Source organism: Peromyscus maniculatus, chromosome 5 (genome assembly GCF_049852395.1).
Source record: "Peromyscus maniculatus bairdii isolate BWxNUB_F1_BW_parent chromosome 5, HU_Pman_BW_mat_3.1, whole genome shotgun sequence".
Classification (NCBI taxonomy): Eukaryota; Metazoa; Chordata; class Mammalia; order Rodentia; family Cricetidae; genus Peromyscus; species Peromyscus maniculatus.
Window position 1 is genome coordinate 117,310,504 of NC_134856.1, and position 20,729 is coordinate 117,331,232.

Below are 20,729 nucleotides of genomic sequence, written 5' to 3' on the forward strand. Positions count from 1 at the left end.
AGTTAGGTATATTTTGAGGGGCTAGGTGACATCCTGACACCATACATGTTTCTAGATGTGCTGTGGTCCAAACTCAAGTCTTACAAATGGTATTTGGAACCTGTTTCTCCATAAAGACCCTTCCTTGGGTGCTAAGTTATTTGGGAAGTTGTAAAGATTGAACTCATTGACCTCAGTCTAGGGAAGTCAACCAATGGTGGCCAGTATTTGCCCCAGCAAATACACTTGGATCTATGCAGCCTTTAGCTTTCTAGACAATGGCATCATCCCACCTAAAAGTAGGGTGCTGCTTTCCTGGACACATGAGAGCTGATGCAATAGGAAAACTGCAGCAATTCCCAGCAAGCAACAGATAACTTCCTGCCAAGCAGAAAGCAAGCTCAATAATGAGCTGTCATATTGACCTCCTTCACATCTGTCCTCAAGCAGCATTTATTCTGGTGTGAAATCCTTTAAACCTAATTCTAAGCATGGACCCTCCCTAATCTTCTAGAGTGGAACACCTTTCCCCCATTTCCAGCTTTAAATAATCAGTCCTCTGTCTGCCTCAGTTCCCTGGTTGGCCTGGTGGAAGCCAGCACTACCTAAAGTGTTCCAAGTTGTACTCAGGAAGATATCCTCCCCAGGACCATCACTCCCTTTACTCAAGTACCCTGTCTCTAATTCCATAGTGACCTTGGACATGGCAAACACAAGGCCACTTCTCATTCCTGATAAGCCTTTGAGAACATGAAGGGGACTCTGAATTTCTTTACACTTAGAAGTTATTCCCTCCGTCCTAGTTTATACAAGAGTGTCCTCCTAAATATGCCTTGTTTATGACATAATAGTCCCTTTCTCCCACTTATCACCTTGTCAGTGTTAGCAAATTAAAAACCATCCTCCAATTGGCTTTGTCCTGGCTCTGCTTTTAGGATTCCCCTGGGCACATCCCCTGGTATTGTGAAGGGCCAGCCTCACTTACTGTCTCCCTTGTGATGTACAGAGATCCCAAGACAGGAAAGATCAGTGATTTAAAGGAAACACTTAAGCTTCCTCTCTCAGCCCTCCTCCTCCAAGATGTTGAAACCAATACATCAGGGTTCCGGCTCTGTGTGCAGAGCTACAGCTAAATCATAGGAAACGTTTAATTAAAAGACAAATGGCAAAATAAGGTTGTGGTGGGCGCTTTCTAATTGTGGTTTGTTAGATTTTAATTACTCGTCATAAATTGTGAAAGCTGATCCAGTGCGCCTTTGTGCACCCCGTTCTTCTTAATCACAAAGACATGTTCTCGGCTGCTGACAGGGTGGGCTTCGTCTTCAGCAGGCAGCGATTTGATCCTACACGACAGTGACTCAGCAGCTTGCCAAATCCAATTAGCAGCTTTTTGGCTGCTTATTCAGAGCAGGCAGCTCAAAGTCTGGCTGTGAACCCCTCCCAGCCAGGTCTCCCAGGCCATAGACCACTCATTTGTTACCAGCAGTGACCTTTGCCAAGGAGGGACAGAACAAATGTGGGGTCCCTTGTTGAGTTAGAAAAGGCACTTTCCCCATCTTGCCAACTTCTGATCAGTGCTTACCAGAGTTTAAGAGGTGATTGGAGAGTGTAGAACTGGGGAGCCAAAGGTCTCAGTGATTGGTCATCTAATCCCAGTGCAAGACTGAGGCCCAGAACCTTAGGTACTTGCTCAGGATGCCATAAATGGAATTTCCATGTCACTGCAATGCCAGCCTCCTGACCCCAGGCATTGCTCCTTCCTTGTGCCCCGTGTCTACCACCCAGAGCCCGAGCCATCCAAGGAAGCGTAAACACGGCAAGGAGGGGCTTCAGCAGACCCTCTTCCATCTAGCAGAGCCAAGTGGGCAAACTGGACACTTCCTGGTTCTGCTTGCTGTTTGTTACTAAGAAAGTAATAGACAGGTAAACATTTGAGTATATGAGATAGCTATGTTGACGTGTCCCTAAACTAAGTAGGACTCTCATGTTCATTGGCTAGAGATCCCTTCATAGTTTGGAGGCCTTGAAGCACAAAGTGGGAGAAGAAAGTGGACAAGAGAACATATGTGTTACAGGAAAGTATTATGAGTCAGAGTCACTCCCTCCACACATTGAATAGATGTGGTGGCCGGGAGGGTCTCTAGGATATCAATGTGTGTGGCTGATAACTGAGAGGAAGGGTGCCTTGGATGATTTTGTTTGGGGGTCCAGGATTATTATTTGAACCACTATTCCAGCTGTAGAGCTCTGCTCAGTGCCTCCTTGGACACATGCCTGTGTTTTGTAGGTTGCTGCCTTTGTTGTTGGGACAGGCCTCTATCTGCCCCTGGAGGCAGTGGTAAATGCTGGGTTTGCTGAACTGCAGAAGTGATCAGCATGGCATGGAGCTGGCAGCAACCCTGTCTTTCATCTGCCACCCATCAACTCCCATATAACAGGAGCTGCATGTCATGGTCATGTCCTGTCTGTTGAAAAGGAAACTACGGGGCTAGTCCCTCATCCGCTGCCCTGTTTTGGTTTTTCCTGTGGCTAGACATTACTACAGAGAATGATTCACAGAACACCACCAACCGGGATGTAGCTTCTACACCTCTTTCTGGAAGTCACTAGCCACTTCCTGGGGGCAAATGCAGAGCAAGCTGAACCAGTCGTGGTGGTGCTGACAGAGGACTGCCCAGCTGTCCCATGCTTAGAAAGCTTACTTGGAAGGACTGTGGGAAGTAGTTGTCCAGTGTTTGTCCCCTGGTGCCTAAACTTCAGTTAACAGCAATGCTCTTCTTAGTTCGTATGATGTTGTTCATTTCCCAGGATATAACCCTACTGATAAGTGATGTATGACTTTTTACAGTATGTTTTGTTAGTTTTGTTTGAAACTATCAAAGCTGAGGCTTAAAGAGATTTAGTAATTTGAAAAAACAAAATCACCTTCTGTGTGCTGCGAACTAGTCTCCGTAGCCTGCAAGCTGCACTCGGCCCTTCAATTGTGGCTTCTCAGAGAGGGACACAGTGAGCAGTGAGTTCTAGAGCAGATTACCAACATGTCCTCAGCTATCGTGCCAACTCAGGAAGAGTCTCTGGACTACCCGCCCGGCTTCTGAAACCTGACAGAGGACCAGCGCGGCCACTGCTGTCTTTTCCACCATCATATGCTGCCGTTGCTACATTCTTGCTTCCCCGTCTTATTTCAGTCTCCTTCCTGAAACAGTTTTACAAATCTTTCACTGAAGTCATGGGAATCCTGAGTATAGGTTAGTTTTTCCATCCCAGAGTGGCAGCTCAGCTGGCCAGAGTATGGAGGCCTTCTGCTGGGGTTAAACCGCATCGCCTGTCCTGCCTGTGGATGTGGGAAAACCTGTTTTCCTTCCAGGCCTTTGATCCCTACTTATTTTCAGCCATCTCTTTGTAGCTCAGAGTGTAAAATAAAGACTTTGTTTTTTAAATTGCCCCCATTCAGAACTTTACTATGCCTCCTGAGAATTCCATTAATTCTGGAAACTTCTCAGTTACTATCCTGTCTCCTCTTCAGATGTTGCTTATCTTTATTTTCCTTGTAGTCTTCTAGCACGTGTGTTATTTTACGCGTTTTTGTTTGTTTGTTTGTTTGTTTGTTTTTTGTTTTGTTGTTGTTGTTTTGGTTTTTTGTTTTTGAGAGGAGTATTCACTGTGTAGCCAAGGCTGGTCTCAAGCTCAAGATCCTCCAGCCTCAGCATCTGAATGCTAGAATCCCAGGCCTACACCACCTCCTCTCATAGTCTTCATTTCTGTTCTTCTCCATACTGCTTTCTAAACAGCTTCCACAGATCTGTCCTCCACTTCATTGCTCTGTGTCCAATCTGTCATTTAACCCTTCTATTTCTTGTAAATCATAACTACAATTGTATTTCTACATATTTTATGTAAATCTTCTTTTAGACTTGCTGATCTTTTCCCCTAAATGTTGCACACACACACACACACACACACACACACACACACACACACACACACAGAGTTGGTTCTTGTCTCTTGAAGCAGGGCCTTATTATGTAGCCCAGGCTGACCCCACACTTGCAATCCTCTGGCCTTTGCCTCCATTGTGCAGTGTATAAGTCTGGGCTTTGAGGTTATATTCACTGGACCATTTACTGGGTGATCCCTCGTGCTAGCCTTTTCCTTGGACAGCTTCTGCATTTTCTTTTGCTAGTTATCCTAGGGTTAAGACTTTCCAGGACCAATTTTATGCTTGGCTTTTTAGCCCTAGGTACTATATATGGTGACTCATGAATCAGCTTGAGATATGAGCTGCATTTGGAGGTTTGCTTTTTCAGGGTTGCCTCATCCCTGTGTCCTCAGAATCCACACAGATCCAGGATCACTCTGTCCAAGCTTCATGAGTATATTGTTTTCCTAGTATATGCTACATTGGGAAGCCAACCCTTTGCAGAATCCACTTTGGCAGGAATGTTCCAGATATCCATAGCTTCTGATTTCATGTCAGTCTTGATCTTTTCTAGGGTGAATAATAAAATTAAATTCCAGTCTTTGGTGACTGACACTGTCCTCCACTTTTGGGGTGGAAACACTGGAGACACCTGCTGCCATTTCTGTTTTTTATTTTGATACCTGGGAATTTCTCTCTTGTTATCTTATCTCTTCCATCATTTCCTTAAAACAGTCACTGTCCTTCTGTGTACTCTGGCACATCTGGGTGCACACGGCAATAGGTTCTCTAGTCATCTTATTCTGGTCATCATGTCATATGTCAAACTGAGTGCCACGCATAGAGAAGGTTGAGACTAGAAAGAGACACATCCTCCAGTCACCCATGCCAGCAGTCCTACCAGGTCCATCTTCTGCCCAATCTTTGCTCATTCCTTGGCCCAGAAAAATTGAGCCTCAAGCGAGGGGCGTAAACACATAGACGACACCAGTGTGAGCTTCACACTGTGATGTGTGGCAGTGCCCTTGGACCCTTACCTGAGACGCCACTTTGTCTCTGGTGCTAACCCAGCCCTCCTGAATTTCTCCAAAACACTTTTAATGGACAAATTCAAGTTGAGAAAATTGATCATGTTTCTCTCCTATACACTGGAAATCTAAGCCTTAAAAAAAAATGTTTCTTTCCTTGAAGTAAGAAAATACAGAAAGTGAGCACTTCTCTTAACTGAGTCTGAACGTGGACAACTGCAAGTCAATAATACTGTTGGATGTTCTATTGACTCTGACTTCTACTTTATTAACACTTCGTTCCAAGTTGCTGACAAGGCTTTGCTTACATGAATTCAATTCTTCCTAACTGAGGGAATATTTAGGAACAAATAACACTGCTTCTCTTTTATTGAGACCTGGAGAGATCTGTAGATTCATCCAAGAAGCAAGGATGAGGCAACTAAAAAATAAGCCTGTCCCAGCCACCCCCCCTTGCAAAAAGCAAAATTGCTTTTTTATAAGATCATGAGATAGGGTTTGAAGTTGATCGTTCAAATTTCATCATGGGCACAGTGTTATGAAAGCTGCAGGTGCTTTGAAATAGGGATGCAGTTGAGACACTGGCCACTGACATCAGACGACATCCCATGCAGGACAAGAGCATTTCAAGGCACCTGGACACCTTACTTGTTACCTAGTATTTGGGTGGACTTTGAACTTCTCTGACCTACCACTCATGTGTGCACACACTTACATGCACATACACCACCCATCATGTCAGAACTGTTGTAAGAATTAAATGATTTAATGAGTGTAAATTCAGTTTAGTGTTTCAATAACAGAAAGTGATCCACAAATCTTCACCATTACTAATCATAAGCTTCTGTTTCACACACCCCTCCCAAGAAGTTCTTTTGGAATGTTAGAAGTTCCCTAAATTTCTCTGCTGTTTTCTCCTCTCTGGCAAGTGCATTGAACCTGCTTCCTTCTCCTGCTTCAGCACTATCCAAACGCAGAACCAGCAACTCTGTGTTGTTCTAGGCTTGACTCCTGCCCTCACCACCCATTTTTTTTTCTCTCTCTCTGACTTTTTACCTTGTTTGTGTTTCCTGTTGGTTATGAGCCTAAATTAAGATCATTCAAGCACCTACAACAACTTCATAATAGATCATTTGCCCTTTAAAATACTTTTTCTTCTTCTTTTGCCTTTTCTTCTCAGTCCCTGTACTTTCTGTTCTAAATAATATTTCATATTGGATTTATTTTTTTCCCCTTTGGGGATAAAGTCATATTTCTGGAAACATCCTGAAATTTGCTTGGTAAGTAACCGTTACCATGTGAGTCCTGTTACAAGCAATTGATAGCAACAGCTGCGGACATTAATAAGCTGAGCAGAATGGAGTTTGGACAGACCACTGCAGTTCAGTGACAGGGAAGCAGACAGAGTCCAAGCTGGGCTGTATTCTAGCTGTGGCCTTACCTGTCACTTCATCTTTGGGCTGTTCCTTGTTTTCCACACATGGCCAAGCCAGACTGTCATTGCCTGCGGAGAGCAGTACAGATCAGCCACTGAGACAGTGGTCACATGTCAGGAACATGCATGGCATTATTCCTCATTATCCTCTTTCATTATTTAGAAAAATGTATTCCCAAAAATGAGCTCCTGTCACATCTTAATGTTTCACTCAGGTTCGTAAATTCTGAGAAAAATTCAGGCAAAGTATGGCCTCTGTCAGCCTGGCTTTCTTCTGTGTTGAAAGCCTGATTAGTATTTAAGTAAAGCCCTTGGAATCTGACTGGGGGCGACCCCTAGCAAGAGAGCAGGCATGGGTGGGATCCTATGCCATCATCACTAGAGCGGCTTTGCTCTCCACTGTGCTACACGAACTGTAGTGTAGAAGACACACGCTATTAGGCTGTCATGTGGCACAGCAATTGGGGTTCTTAGGAAAAAAAAAAACAACTAAACACCTGGGGGCAGTGGTGCCTAGATAGAACTTCCGGCGTGACAGGCAGAAAGAAGGCTTTCCTCAAAAGGAAACTGATGAGAAAAGGTGATGGATCTGAGCAGGACTCTGTCACTCAGAAGGGGAGAAGTTAGAATTTGCATGTAGATCCCACGGCCTTTATCCGTGGCCATGCCTGCCACTCCTTCCTTCGCGCACCTCATTGGCTCCCATCCTCTTTCGGGTCTCAGCTCTGATACTTGCACAGGGAACCTTCTCTGACCTTCAAGTTAATGGGCCTTTTATGTAGCCTCATAGTGCCATGTACTTCTTCTCTATAACCTTTATCATAGTTGTAATTTACATTTTTTCATAATTCTTTGATTAGTACCTATCTCCTGCACTAGGCTCGGAGCTCCACAAGGGCATGCTCAAGTCTGGTTTGGATTATGCCACTGTTAAGGTTCTCAGCACTTTGCAGAATGCGTGGCAGAGAGTGGATTGGGTGTACACTATTCATTTTCTGAGTGAGTCCATTAATGAGTTGCATGTATAGATGGGTCAGTGACTCTGTTCCTGACACTGGAAGCAGTGATGCTGCATGTGACATGGACCACCTTTCCCTCCAAGATCTCTTTCCTCTCTAACCACTGATGGGCCTTGCATACCCTAGCCAGGATCAGTGCGCCATTTTGCTGCTGGTCATGAGTTATGGGGTTGTTTTTGTTTGTTTTGGGTTTTGGTTTTTCAAGACAGAGTTCCTCTGTATAGTCCTGACTGTCCTGGAACTCATTCTGTAGACCGGGCCAGCCTCAAATTCACAGAAATCCACCTGCCTCTGCCTCCTGAATGCTGGGATTAAGTAATGAAGTTTAGCCAACTGCCATAGAAGAAAGAGACCAGAGTATATCCATGACCAGCAAAGAGGATCACGTGACACATTTGTCCACTCTGTGTGAGGGGCACAGCCTCTCAGCTTACACCGTGGAAGCCTTGGACAGGCTGCCCATTGAAGCAGTCACAGCTTGTAGGAAGAATGCAAGCATGGCTCAGAAGAGCTCTCTGGTCTGTCATCCTCGAGCTGGTGAGTTCATAAATTGTGTCACCTGTGCCACAATACTTACTGAAGCCATCACTGCCTCATTCCAACCCAGAATATCATAAATTAATGATGCTTGTCCTGCCAAGCAAATCCCTATTTTGTTCCCTTGATCTCTGACTTCCTACTTGTGAAGAAGTGGCACTATAGATTAGAACCAGAGAGTCTCTTCCAAAATATATTTGCAAAATAAAGTCATTAGAAAAGTCTGGAAATCTTTCTTTACTAATGTGTGATTCTTTCAAACGTGGTCCTGAGTCTTAAAATCTGTACAACATGGCGTTCTACTCCTGAGTAGTGGGGATGGGGAACATCTACTCATGCTCGAACAGTAGCTATTAATACCTGGTAGAACTGTGTGCACTGAAAGCCCCTGATAAGCTCTGCTGTTAGCTGACTGCCAGCCTCTGTATGCAATGAAGCTGTCCAGAATAAGGGCCTTTACTTTAGTTCCTTTTCACCTGGTATAACAAAATACTTGACCAAAACAACCTACAGGAAGATGGGTTAGTCTTGGCTCAGTTTTAGAGGGCACAGTCCATCGCAGTGGGGAAGGCATGGTGACCAGAGCTTCAGACAGCTGGTCACACCGTCAGTGGGATTAAGTAAGAGGCATTAAGGTCCACCCCAGGGACCCACTTACTCTAGCTTGGCCCCACCTCAGGGCTCATTTCCAGCTTGAGACCAAGTGTTCAAACACACAAACTTATGAGAGACATTTCATGTCAAGGCCACAACACCTTTCCACCCTTCTAGAAGGTTCCTGTAGAAGCCAAGTCTGAACTCAGGCGTTTTGGTTGGCTTAAAGATGGACTTTTGTCTGAGGCCTCTGAGCCTGAAACATGAGCGGACCTCTGTGACCCCAGCTCCAACACACATATTTCTGTACTCTGCTTTCTGTCCCAAACACTGGCTACTCTGACACTCACTTCCTGAACTATTGGCATGCTCTACAGAAGTGGCCATTCCTCTGCAGCACTTATGCGTATGCCCAGCTCTTGTGCCCTCCTTTTTGTTAGCTCATGAGATCACTGCAATCTCCTCTGGGCAGCTCCACCACCTCCATGCCTGCCTAACCAGCTTTGGTCTGTGAGTGTATGCAACATGTCCTCTCCTAGGAGATGAGGCATGTGACCTACTGGGAGGTGCTCACAGCTCCATCTAAAAGCTGGGGCATACATTCAGCCTCTCCGAGTTAAAACGAGAGGGGAAACTTCCACTACCGTCCCTGCTATCATCAGCACCACTCGTGGGTTTTGTTTTCAGGTGGACCAAGAGCCTTGATTTCACCTGTCGCCATCCCATTTGTGCTCCAAGATCTGGATTTACTCTCAGTCTTTTCTGACCTCTGAGTTTATAGTTCATGCCATTTTTTCTACTGAGTATTAGTAACTATGTCTTGCCTGCTTTCTTTTTATGTACCAATGTCCTAGCATCCAAATGGATTATAATATAGTTGTGTGCTGCTAAATGGCATGGTTGCATCCTAAGAAATGAGTATCAGATGGTTATGTTATTGTACAAACATACAGTCTAATCCCATAAATGAAGGCGGATGTGCCATCACTGTGTGATACATACTCCCAGGAGTGCTACTGTCTTTGTGGTCTGTTGTTGACCACATGTCATTATGCAGTGGCATCCCTCTTTCTGATGCTTTGAGACATTCCTACACTACCATTGTATCAGGCAGAGTGGCCACTGCATGAATATTCATGTATTGATCAAACAGTTAATTTACATGTCTTTATCTCCCACAGTGCATACCTCAGCACAGGATAAATAGTTGCTGATCAACCAGCTGCACAGAATAAACAATTGCTGATCAATGGGCTGAGCTGGAACTGTAGCACTTTGCCTGCCACAGATTTTTTGTAACCAGACCTGGTAACCTGTGTCAGGACTGTCAGGAAGCAGCCTTGTAGCAGCACGTAGTTAATGCTGGCCTTGTTGACTTGGGTTTGGCAGATTTAGGCCAGAGAGGAAACTTAAAATCACCTCCAAATCTTCCACACAATTGACAATCGCAGAGCTTTGGAAATCTGTACAGAATGGGACGTAACTTCACCTCTGTTAGAAGTGTAGGAAGGTGGCTTGGAGGACAATTATAGAACAACTGAAAAAAATTGTCCAATAAGGGAAAACCCTGCTGTATTATGGAGGGAGGATTTTAAAAACCATCTCTGTAAGATGCAGGGATCCTGGCTGTTCTGTATGGAATTCTGGAGGCACTCCACTGAGCAGGGCAGAACTCACCACAACTGGAATCCAGAACCATTCTCTGCAGTTTGGTTTTTAAGTAGATAAATAGAATGCAAATTCTTAACTTCTGGCTTATTTTAGGCAACACTCCTTGAATTTCCCTTTTTCTCGTAGTAGAATTTACATGGCATTTGCTGCTTCTGTCTCTTTCCAGTGTACAGGTCAGAGGCATTAAGGACATGACCACTGTGTAACCATCACCTCTATCCATCTTCTCCAGCACTTTCTCATTTCCCCACACCGCAACTCGGTGCCCTCTAGCCAGCTCTCAGAGCTCACCTACTGTCTGTCTGTACGTGTGACTTCTAGGCACCCTGCACAGCAGAGTCATGGAATACTGGTCTTTTGTGTATCATTTGTTCTCTGAGCACTGTGTCCTCAGAATGTTCATCCATGTTGTCACATGTAACATGTGCAATCACCTGGGCCTTTCTGCATAGGCCAAAGCAAGGCCTTGCCATGCTGCCTGCAGGTCCAGTAAGATCAGTTGTTCACAGTAAGCATGAAATGTGCCAACAATTGCCCCGGTCTGTTTGTCTTATTCAATCCTTTCAAAACCCCCACGAGTCTATAGTGCAGAGTAAGAACCTGCGTCAAATTAGAAACTGGCCCCAGAGCCTTTAGCTGAGAGGCAGTAGTAAGAGAGACCAGTAAAAGACTTCCCAAAGTAGTTATTTTCATTTTCACTCAGATGAAGATCCAGCACTTCAGCCCCACCCTGCAGGAGGCCAGCACTCCACCTCCCTCCCCGTGCCGGCTTGGCAGAAGTCACTGCTCAAGAGTACCAGAAGTTACGGGGAGTGTTAGGGGAAAAAACCTGGGGGTGCTTTGAACTTCCCAGAGGACTTGGCCAGTGTTTGATGTTCAAAAGCACTTCTTGCCTGTAAAATGTGTCTCTATAGCACTCTTAAGTTGCCGACTGAGGCTGACCAGGGAGTGGGCCAGTGGGGGTGGCCAGCTCAGTTCCTTTCCCAGCTGCTGGCCCTGCCTCTGTGAAGGCCTGCATGCGAGCTGTCTTTCCGCAGGCAGAAACTGTCAGAGGAGCCAACTGGTCCCGTTTCTTATGACTGACTCCAAGGAGCAGACATCCCTCTGGGAGTTAGCAAGCTTGGCAATGGTAGTGAGACACCTACCTGAGGCTAGCTCCCTGGCTAGCTGAGAACTACAAAGAGGCACAGCTCAGAACGGCCTCCAGGGGGCACCAGGTCAAGAAAAGGTTGGAAAATAAGGTGGCAGACCTCTTAGCTGTTGTTACAGTTTGGTATGAAATGCCCCCCAGAGCTTCATGTATTGGGGGCTTCGTTGCCAGGCTTTTGGAGGACTGTATTCTAAGGGCTCTGACCTAATCACGAATTTAATAATATATTTATATTATGACACTATTGGAAGGTGATGTAGGCCAAGAGATTAGCCATGTCCTTCGGGCTACCCTGGCCCCTTCCTCTAACTCCTCTCTACTTCCTGGCTACCATATGAGCCTCCTCCTCCTAATGTTCTATCCAATCACACAGGGCCAAGTAACCATGGACCAAACCCTTTGAAACCATGAGCCAATCAAATTTTTATTCAGGTGTTTGGTCCTGGCTATGTGGAAGTGACTAATACAGCTATGGGAGGAGGGGGGATGTGGATGGCCAGGACTGGGGGCATAGGAGGCCAGAGTAGCTGCTGGACAGCTGGAGACCCTCCCACTGGCTACAGGATACCTCTTTTCATTGGTCTTCTGAGCAATAACTGCAGACCCCCATGAAACCAGCCAACTGCTTCATTCTCCTAGTATCCTCACGTCAGGAATGGGTGCAGCTCATGTCCACCTCAGTCCTTCCATTTCATTCCATGCAGCTGGTAGAGTCTTCTGGAATCTCCCTTCCCTCCTGTTTACTCTCGGGCTGTCAGAGCCAGGAAGTACCCTAAAACCCCTAGTCCACCCCTCTCACTGCTGAGGACGATGAGACCAGGCAAGGTCACTCGCCCAGGCTTGCCTGGGCTCCACGCCCCATCCACCAAGTCTGATCATCAGAATGTCTTCATTATCTCCTCTCTGTTTCTTTGTAGCAGGGAGGGGAGCAGGAGTCTGGTTTACTTAGTGTCTGGGTCAGTTATTCAGACCAGGCCCAAATCTGTGCTTTGGGATTTTATTTTTCAGGAGTAGCCCTGGCTATCTTCAGACCAATGTCTGATTCCATACTCATTAAAGGAGGTTAAAAATTGATAAACTGGTTTCAAGCATCAGAGAGGGAGAGAGAGGGGGAGAGAGAGAGAGAGAGAAGAGAGAGAGAGAGAGAGAGAGAGAGAGAGAGAGAGAGAGAGAGAGAGAGAGAGGAGAGCTATAGTCATTTCTCCAGTAAATTACACGAGGAAAAGACAAAAATGGAACAACCGAGTAGGACTCCCTCGTTTTAGTTTCACTTCCAGCAGCGTATTTACATGAAGTCAACTATAATCCAAACTATTAAGTTCCAGGAGTAAATAATTCATCAGTTCTAACTCACACTGCTTGGGCAGTATGAAATTTTGTGCCACCTCACCCATTGTTCTCCAACATAGCCATCCTGTGTATGCTACCTATGTAACATATCCACCCATCAATCATCAGTAGCTTTCTCATATATCAGACCAGCCGTGTGACATGAAAGTCCTTGAGTCAAGTAGACTTTAGCTCGATAATAGCCCAAAGCTTGAGTAGTGATACTGGCAAGTTTTGCATTATATATTTGCAGTTGTTCTGTTTCACTGTTTTTAGCCTCTTAATGTGCTTAAATTTTAAATCAAACATCAATACCCTCAGGAAAATGTATCTGTAGTGTTTGTTGCCTATCTCTGGCATCAGGCAACCACTGGGGGTCTTGGAATGTGTTCCCGCCAATAAGTGGATAGCAGTATTGAACATCCACTTGTGACAGCCAGACTCTGAAATAACTGCTGTATAGTGCCCATCCAGTCCTCAGGGAGCCTAAGAAGGAAACGGAGGTCTTAGTCCATAGGCAAGGACTCTGAGGCACACAAGGTCACACAAACTGCCCTAGATCTCACAGCAAAGAGAGTAAGAATTGGAACCAGGTTTCTCTTAACTGCAAAGTCACGTTCTTCTCTACTCTCCCACGTCCATCGGCTCTCAGTTCTATTCTTAGAAGTGACATGGGGCTGTCTCCCCTCCCTGTGCCTCTTGCCCAGTTCAACAAGCCTATGAAAGTACTGGATGAACTTACTCTCTCCATGGAGCAGAGTAGTAATAACACAAGAGTTCAGATTGACCTTGTGTCCCTAACAAGCAAGAACCAGTTGAAGATGAAGCCAAGGACCCAGCTTTCTCACTTTGTTAATGGAGCTCTTGTGGACATCATCTCTTCTCCATTGAGTAATCTCTGTGTGGATAGGCAGTGTCTGCAGTGCCCACTGGTCATGCCTGCTCTATTCTGGGAGGTGTCAGGCACACCATCTAAGAACATGGACTAGCTGCTCTGTCACAGATGGAAACGCATACTATTGTGGATGCTGTAGGAGCTGGGTTTGGGCTGCACGTGAGGAAGGGTTTTATTTCAAGTACAGAGCTAGTTTGGTTGCCACGGTGAACCAAGTGGTTATATAATAGAACTCTTCCCACCCTTACCAGCACTCTGACCCATTATGGTTCCTTCTTTCCAGTAGGTTCCATAGCCCTGCCTCCTTTCCAAAAATCCCCACTGACATACTCTGGGCTGAGGAGCACTAGTCGCTCTTCACAGTACTTTTGATAATGGATCATTTTATCACTTCTATTGTATTTGCTTTTAAGATATTTATTGCTCAGCTTTTTCATATTAAGATCTATACAAATATGCATATTTATGGGGTACAGTGTAATATTTTTAGCTATGTATAATGATAAAAAGTGTTTGGCATATTCGTCACCTCAACCATCTCTTTGTGTTAAGAACATTTATCATCTCATAGCTGATTTAAAATATTCAAAACAGAATTTCTAGCCATAGTCAGCTGCTTTGCCATGGATCACCAGAGCCTGTTCTTTGCATCTTCCATAACTTTGCTCCTGCTGACTTATCATCCCAACCCCAGCCTCTGGCAGCCTCCCTCTTTCTTTTTTGAGACCAGCTTCTTCAGGTTCCACACATAAAAGAGAACATACAATGTGTGTTTTTCTGTCTGTCTTATTCCACTAAGCATAATGTCCTCTGTGATTATGCATGTTGCTGCGAATGGCAGGATCTTATCTTTTTAAAGACAGACTAGTATTCCATTGAATATGTGCTCCCTGTGCCTTCTTCTTCCATTCATCCATTGATGGATGTTTGTGGTAATCCCATATCTCGGCTTTATGAATAGTGTGCCTATAAGCATGGGGTACGTACAGGCATCCTCTCAACACAATGGTTAAAATTTCCTTTGGATGCACACCCAGAAGTGGATTGCTGAGCCCGTTTAAGCATAAACTTGACAGTCCTTTACTGATCCAGACTTGACTGTTCTTAACTCCTACGCAGCTTTATCTTTGGTCTAAAGTTAGGAGTCTCGGAGGAGGAGGAGGCACTAAAATGGAATTCCTCTCTGTTGGCTTGTCCCACACTGTCCTGCCAGCTCTCCCCAGGGCTCATGTGGGATTGCCCATCCCAGCTCTCAGTTTCTGCCTGAGCATCTGGACTTGGGTAGGCGGTGGAATTGGGTAAACCATGGCGTTCACAGTGGAGCAGGGAACAGGACCCTGAGAAAGTAAGCCATGTTTCTGGTTTCCCCCAGTTGGACTGGACCTAGAAACAGGGCACTGGATGGCAGGCTGGTTGGGAAAAGCACAGAAGTGGCGTCACTGGTACTGCGAGCACCATGAGTCATTCAGAAGCAGACGAGGACAGTCAGATGTAGCTGTCTTGTGTTCAGTGTCAACAGGCATAGTGACCCAGATTTCTTCAGTGCTCAACTCTAACTAGACGAGCAGCACCATGCCGGTACCCATGGAAATACCGTTTGCTGAAGAGGAGAAACTCAAAGGTTCTTGTTGTATGGAGTGTGGCACAGCCGGCTTCCCTGCCAAGTGACTGGCAGCCTCTCCTGCTGCCCGCCGCAGCTGCACGGCAGATTACCCATTCTCTCTCTGTGCTCCTCCGTCCGGCTCAGTGCCTGCAAGATGCTGTTTGTTGAATGACTGAAGCCGTCTATAAATGTCCTAGTTGAAAACACTGTAAGACCCTTACATCAAAATCTGTTTAAAAAAAAAAAAGTGAGGTTCTAGCCAGCAGCCAGCTCATTTTACAGTCAGCCAGTATTGCAGGGTAGTAAAAGTTTTTAAGTGTTTTTTATTTTTCATTCTCTTCCATCTTGTCAACAAGGGGATTTGACTTCCCTAACTGAACAATAGATAATCTTGCTTATTAGTCTCATAAGTGGAAACTATGAGGTACGTAAAAGTGAACTTTGATTTACCTATGACTCTCCAGATTGTATAGCTCACTCTGCTCATCCTGAATGCTGGGCCCTGTGAATTGGATAGAAAGCTATAGCAACTGCCTCATGCCCAAACCCCAGGACTGCCTTGTCTTCCTGCTCTCTGGGCCCTATTTTCCCAGCCAGCTGCCTGCTGCCTACTGTCCACCTTTTAATGGTGCCACAGTAGGAGAGATCCTTATCAGCGTGTTCCTGGTCTATGTGTCCCACTCAAAGAGCATCCTGGTCATCCTTGCCTCCAGCCATGTCCTCTCTGAGACAGAAAGGAATGTAGGGTAGGGATCACTATGGATCTTTCTTGGTTATTTTGAAACTATATTGCTGCTTAGAGGAAGCTGGATGTATTTGCTTTCTGTTACTCTGAGAAATACCTGAGAAAAGATAATGTGTTTATTTGGGCCCACAGTTTGGAGCCTTTAGTCCATGACCAGTTGACTCATTACTTTGAGCCTGTGGAAGCACATTAGGGTGGGAACACATGATCAAAGGGACTCATTTACCCTGTTGCTGGGTGTGGAAAAGTGAAAGAAGGGGCTGAGGTCTGCTTATCCCCCTCTAAAACCTGCCCCCAATAACCTAAGACAGCCCCCCAACTACACCCTATATCTTAAAGGCCCTACAACCTCCCAGTAGCCGGGGCCCTTGGTGAGATTCAGGATCCAAACTACAGCAAGAGCTTGGATGTGAAAGGGAGGGCTATGTTTGTTAGAGCTCCTGAGTGCCGTGGTTAAAGCCGAGTCCTGAAACCAGATCGGCCAGGGTGTGTTTCTGTTCTATTGAAATAAAACTCCCTGAATATGAAATCAGTCGTTTTGAAAGTGTACAGTTCAGTGCACTTGGGCACTTCTCTAGTCTGGATGTTTCAGATACGTGTGGTGTCTACATACTTCGGTTTTGAAGTTCTCCTAGTTTCCATTCATCAGTATTAGTAAACTATTCTTTCTTTCCTTTCCTTTCCTTTCCTTTCCTTTCCTTTCCTTTCCTTTCCTTTCCTTTCCTTTCCTTTCCTTTCCTTTCCTTTCCTTTTCCTTTCCCTTTCCCTTTTCCTTTTCCTTTCCTTTCCTTTCCTTTCCTTTCCTTTCCTTTCCTTTTCTTTTTTCTTTTTTGCCAAATAGTAATCCATTCTCTGGCTATACTAAATTTATTGATACCCATTCATCAGTTGGTAATGACTAAACATAGCTTTTAGGAAAGTGTAGAGTGTGTGTGTGTGTGTGTGTGTGTGTGTGTGTGTGTGTGTGTGTGTGTGTGTGTTGCTGGGGATTGAACCTTTGACTTCACACATCTTTGGCAAATACTCTACCACTGAGCTGTATAGGCCCAGCTCTCCTTTTACTTTTCATTCTGAGACTGGGTCTCATGAAGTTGCTAGGGCTAGCCTGGAACTCACTCTGTAATCCAAGCAGGCTGTAAACTTGTGGTCCTTTTGGCTGAGCCTCCCCAGGTAGCCAGGATTACAGGCCTGATCAAGAGACTCAGCAGCAAATTCTTGTCTGACTTTAAGTGTGATCCTTCTGTTCTCTGGGGGCATATACCTAGGAATTACTGGAGTATGGACTAATAATACATTTAATGTTTTGAAACCCACTAAACCTTTCCACAGCAGCATATATGTTTCATATTCCTACCACATTGCTTGGCTGGAATTCTGGTCTTGTCACGTAGTTCCGCTGTTTGAACTTGGACAAGTCCCTTCTGCCTTCTGCGATCACAGGTGTATCCCAGGGACAGTGATGTTATCTGCTCAGTGAAGATGGCAGTCGGAGTGAATTTATGTGTCCAGTGGAAGACTGGAAGCACTAGGTAGGCTACAGGGCTGCCACGTAGGGTATAATACAATAAAGAGCCCTGGGCCGAACCCTTGGGCTCCTCACCAAGGCCATCCCTCCCTTCACGGAGTCCTATTTCTTACATGTTTGGTAGTTGGCCGCAGCTCTGCGAGCCTTTGGTTTGCCCTGCAAATCTCAGGGACTGAACAGACCTGGGTCTCCTTCTTATGACTGGTCTCAATTCGTGAGTTGGGCTATGGTGGAAAAGTAACGGGGTTGAAGGAAGACCAGTTCTCCCTCGCCTAAAACAGGCTGCTGAGGCTAACGAGGACGGGGACATGCCAGCCAGCCTTGAATATGAGCGCCTTGGAGGTGACTCCTTCCTGCTGCTCTTTGCAGAGGGGGGCTCTGTGCCTGGCTTGGAATGGCAGAGGGTCCTAGGAGCTCACCCTTCCCAAGTGTGGCTCAAGGTGAGGGGGGGAAAGAAGCAAAGTGGAGAAGCTAGGTGGGGAAGGAGTGGAAGGAGAGCTGGAAGAAGAGACAAGGAGATATCAGAGGCTGGACTGAGATGGACACTTCTCTTCCCAAGCATATTCTGTCTACTTCCAGGTCTGACCTAAAATCAGCAGGTGGGAGACAAGGGAGAGAGCACTCTTATGAGAACGATCCCGGAACATCATGGAGGCCTTGGAAGCAGAGGCTCTAGGCTCTGGTGGCCACACAGGGGAATTATTTTGTCTTCCCGTAAAGGGGTTCCCCAAGATGCCAGCCCACCTGAAACTCATTTGTCCCCGGTTCTGGCATGACTGAAAGCCTAGCCCTTACTCACCTACTGGAGGTACTGTGGCCTCTCGTGGTCAGGCCCACAGATGAGTGACATCATTCGGAGGGGCGCCCCCTGGGGGCCACTTTCTTTTCTGGGGCTTCGCCTGAGAACCCAAGGTTGGCTCTGCTACTACTGGGGTTGGAAAATAGGAGTTGTCACGGCTTCTCATTATGCAGAAGAGAAATTAAAGTTCTCAGAGTGGGTTGTTCAGACCCCTCCCATCCACACAACCAGTGAGAGCCACCGCAGGAGAGGGTCAGTGACACAAGTTGTAACCTTTTAGTCTTCCCGATGAGACCACCATACCAGTGTGGCATTGCACTGCCTACAAGCAGGACTGCTGCTGCCACGCCACTTGAGCAGAGCGATCCACAAAAGCAGGTCAGCACTGCTGTGTAAAGTAGAGGTCAGCCCAGCATGTGTGAGTGCCCGGTGTGCATGGAATGATGTAAGCTTCCCAGGCCCACGGGGGTGCTGGGGATGACACTTCCCAGCCTTGTCTCTGGCACTGTTTGCTGCAGTGTGGTCTACGAACATAGTTCTTTTCCATACCATGGCAAGGTGGGGGCCACTAGCATTGACTCCCAATACTTACACTGTCAGAAATGCCTGGGGAGTCAGAAAGAGCTCAGAACTCCAGGTCCTGTGTCCTGCAATCAAACTCTCTGTTTAGCCCAGGACATCAAACCTATGGGGAGCACCTACCTTGGAGACTGTGGTGCATCCAACATGAAGGAACCAGCTTCTCCATTATTCAAGCTACTGGTTTCCTAACCATCACCCTCCTACACACTGAAACGATGTGGTCCTGAGTGGCAAGTGGTATTTGTGTGGTGACACATGACAGATACTGGATCCTGACCCACTAGGTCTGCTCTTAGCAGGTGATACCATCCCATTGTGATATGGCAGCTGTTTTACAAGAATAAGCCCTCCTGCTTCCAGTCCATGTGCAGACGTGTCTGTCACTCACCTCCTTGCACTCTCTCCTCCACTCCAGGACACACAGGACCAGCCACTGCTACCGCATCACCTACCGCCACATGGAGCGGACACTGTCCCAGAGAGAAGTCAGTAGTGTCCACCAGGCTGTGCAGGAGGCCGCCGTGCAGCTGCTGGGTGTGGAGGGCCGTTTTTGATGCCCTGCTTTTACCCAGGCTGCAGCCCTCATGGAGCTCCAAGACTCACTGGAAAAGGGGAAACACGTTGCTTGTGAACTGGAGTATCTGTCATCTTTTGATAAATGGGTCTGCTTTAGGACTTTCAGGAAATAAAGGATCACTTTTGAGAAGCATTGACATAGCATTTGTCTTTTATTTGGGGGAAGGAGAAAGCAGGCACTGGGATAAGAGTTCCCTGTTATCCATTTAGAAATGCTTGGCCCATTGGCTCTCGGCGTGGTTAATTGGTCCCTGGGTTCCATTAAGCACCAGGCATGATTCTCGCCTGACAGGCTCTTCCACCCATGTAATGAGTGAAGCCACAGAGAAAGGCCTCAGAAACTGGATATTGTACAGGCATGCCTAGTTTTTGTGTGCTTGCTTGGCTGCAGGTCACAGATCCGGCATTTTGACAAATTGGAGGTTCATGGCAACCTGTGTTGAGCAAGCCTGTCATCCTCCATTTTCCTTCAACTCGAATGATCATTAGTCTTTCTTGGCACTGTTCTTATTTAATTGGGTAAATATATGGGCTTTTTGAACATAAATCTATTGTGCACCTCACAGAGACAGTTATCAGGTAAGCTTGTACTTCCATATGCACTGGGAAACCAAAAGATGCCTGTGACTTGCTACGTGATGAACTTACTTTATCAGTGGTCTGGAACCAGATCATAACCCCCAACTAAACCTGTCCAGGAAGCCTTTGAATGTCTGCCATCCTTTCTCTCTTCTCTTCTTTGTTTTGCAAAGGGCAGGCTTCAAAGAGGCCACTGATGAAATGCCAGGGCTTCCCCTGAAAGTGGAGAGAGCCACATCTCTGAGCCAGGCAAGGTAGCTGTTTGCTTTCATAAACACAAGGCCAGGGGCCAGCCCATTGGCCCTGAGCTTGGACTTCCCCGCATTCTGCCCTCATGCAAAGGAAGAAAAGGAGCAAAAACTGCCCTGGGTCCAGGAGACACACAGGGCCACCTCCTCAGGTTGTTCCCTGCAGGAGGCCTCCAATTCCAGAAGGAAGGCGACCTTTAAGGAAGAGCACAGGGCTTTGATGTCTTCCCCTTTCCGTCCTGCACTTTGTAGTCTGCCTGCTTCACTCATGACCAGCCTTAATAATCAGATTTCAGGCCTGACAAGATGCTGGAGGCTGATGGAAGACTCTGAGTGCTGGGATAAATATTTGATGAGAGGTGGCCATAATCAGCAAGCATTATCAGCTGCTCAGAGTGTGACTGTGTTTGGAAACAGGCTTATTGCAGATAGAAGTAGCTAAAAACATCTTACTGGGTAAATGAACCCTTTTCCAAAGAGCTGGTGTCCTTCTGAGAAGAGGACTACATGAAGACG

At 46.2% G+C, this 20,729-nt stretch overlaps 1 protein-coding gene across 9 annotated transcripts in view; it reads left to right on the forward strand.

Annotated features, from left to right (window-relative positions):
* Positions 1–19,519, forward strand: part of Fars2 (phenylalanyl-tRNA synthetase 2, mitochondrial) — a 448,933-nt gene extending 429,414 nt beyond the window's left edge. For all 9 annotated transcript variants that reach the window (XM_076573181.1, XM_076573185.1, XM_015990774.3 and 6 more), the window contains one exon: positions 19,226–19,519. In XM_076573181.1, the coding sequence (XP_076429296.1) occupies positions 19,226–19,364 (139 nt within the window). In that variant the 3' untranslated portion in view covers positions 19,365–19,519. The remainder of the gene's footprint in view (positions 1–19,225) is intronic.
* Positions 19,520–20,729: the final 1,210 nt, after the last annotated feature.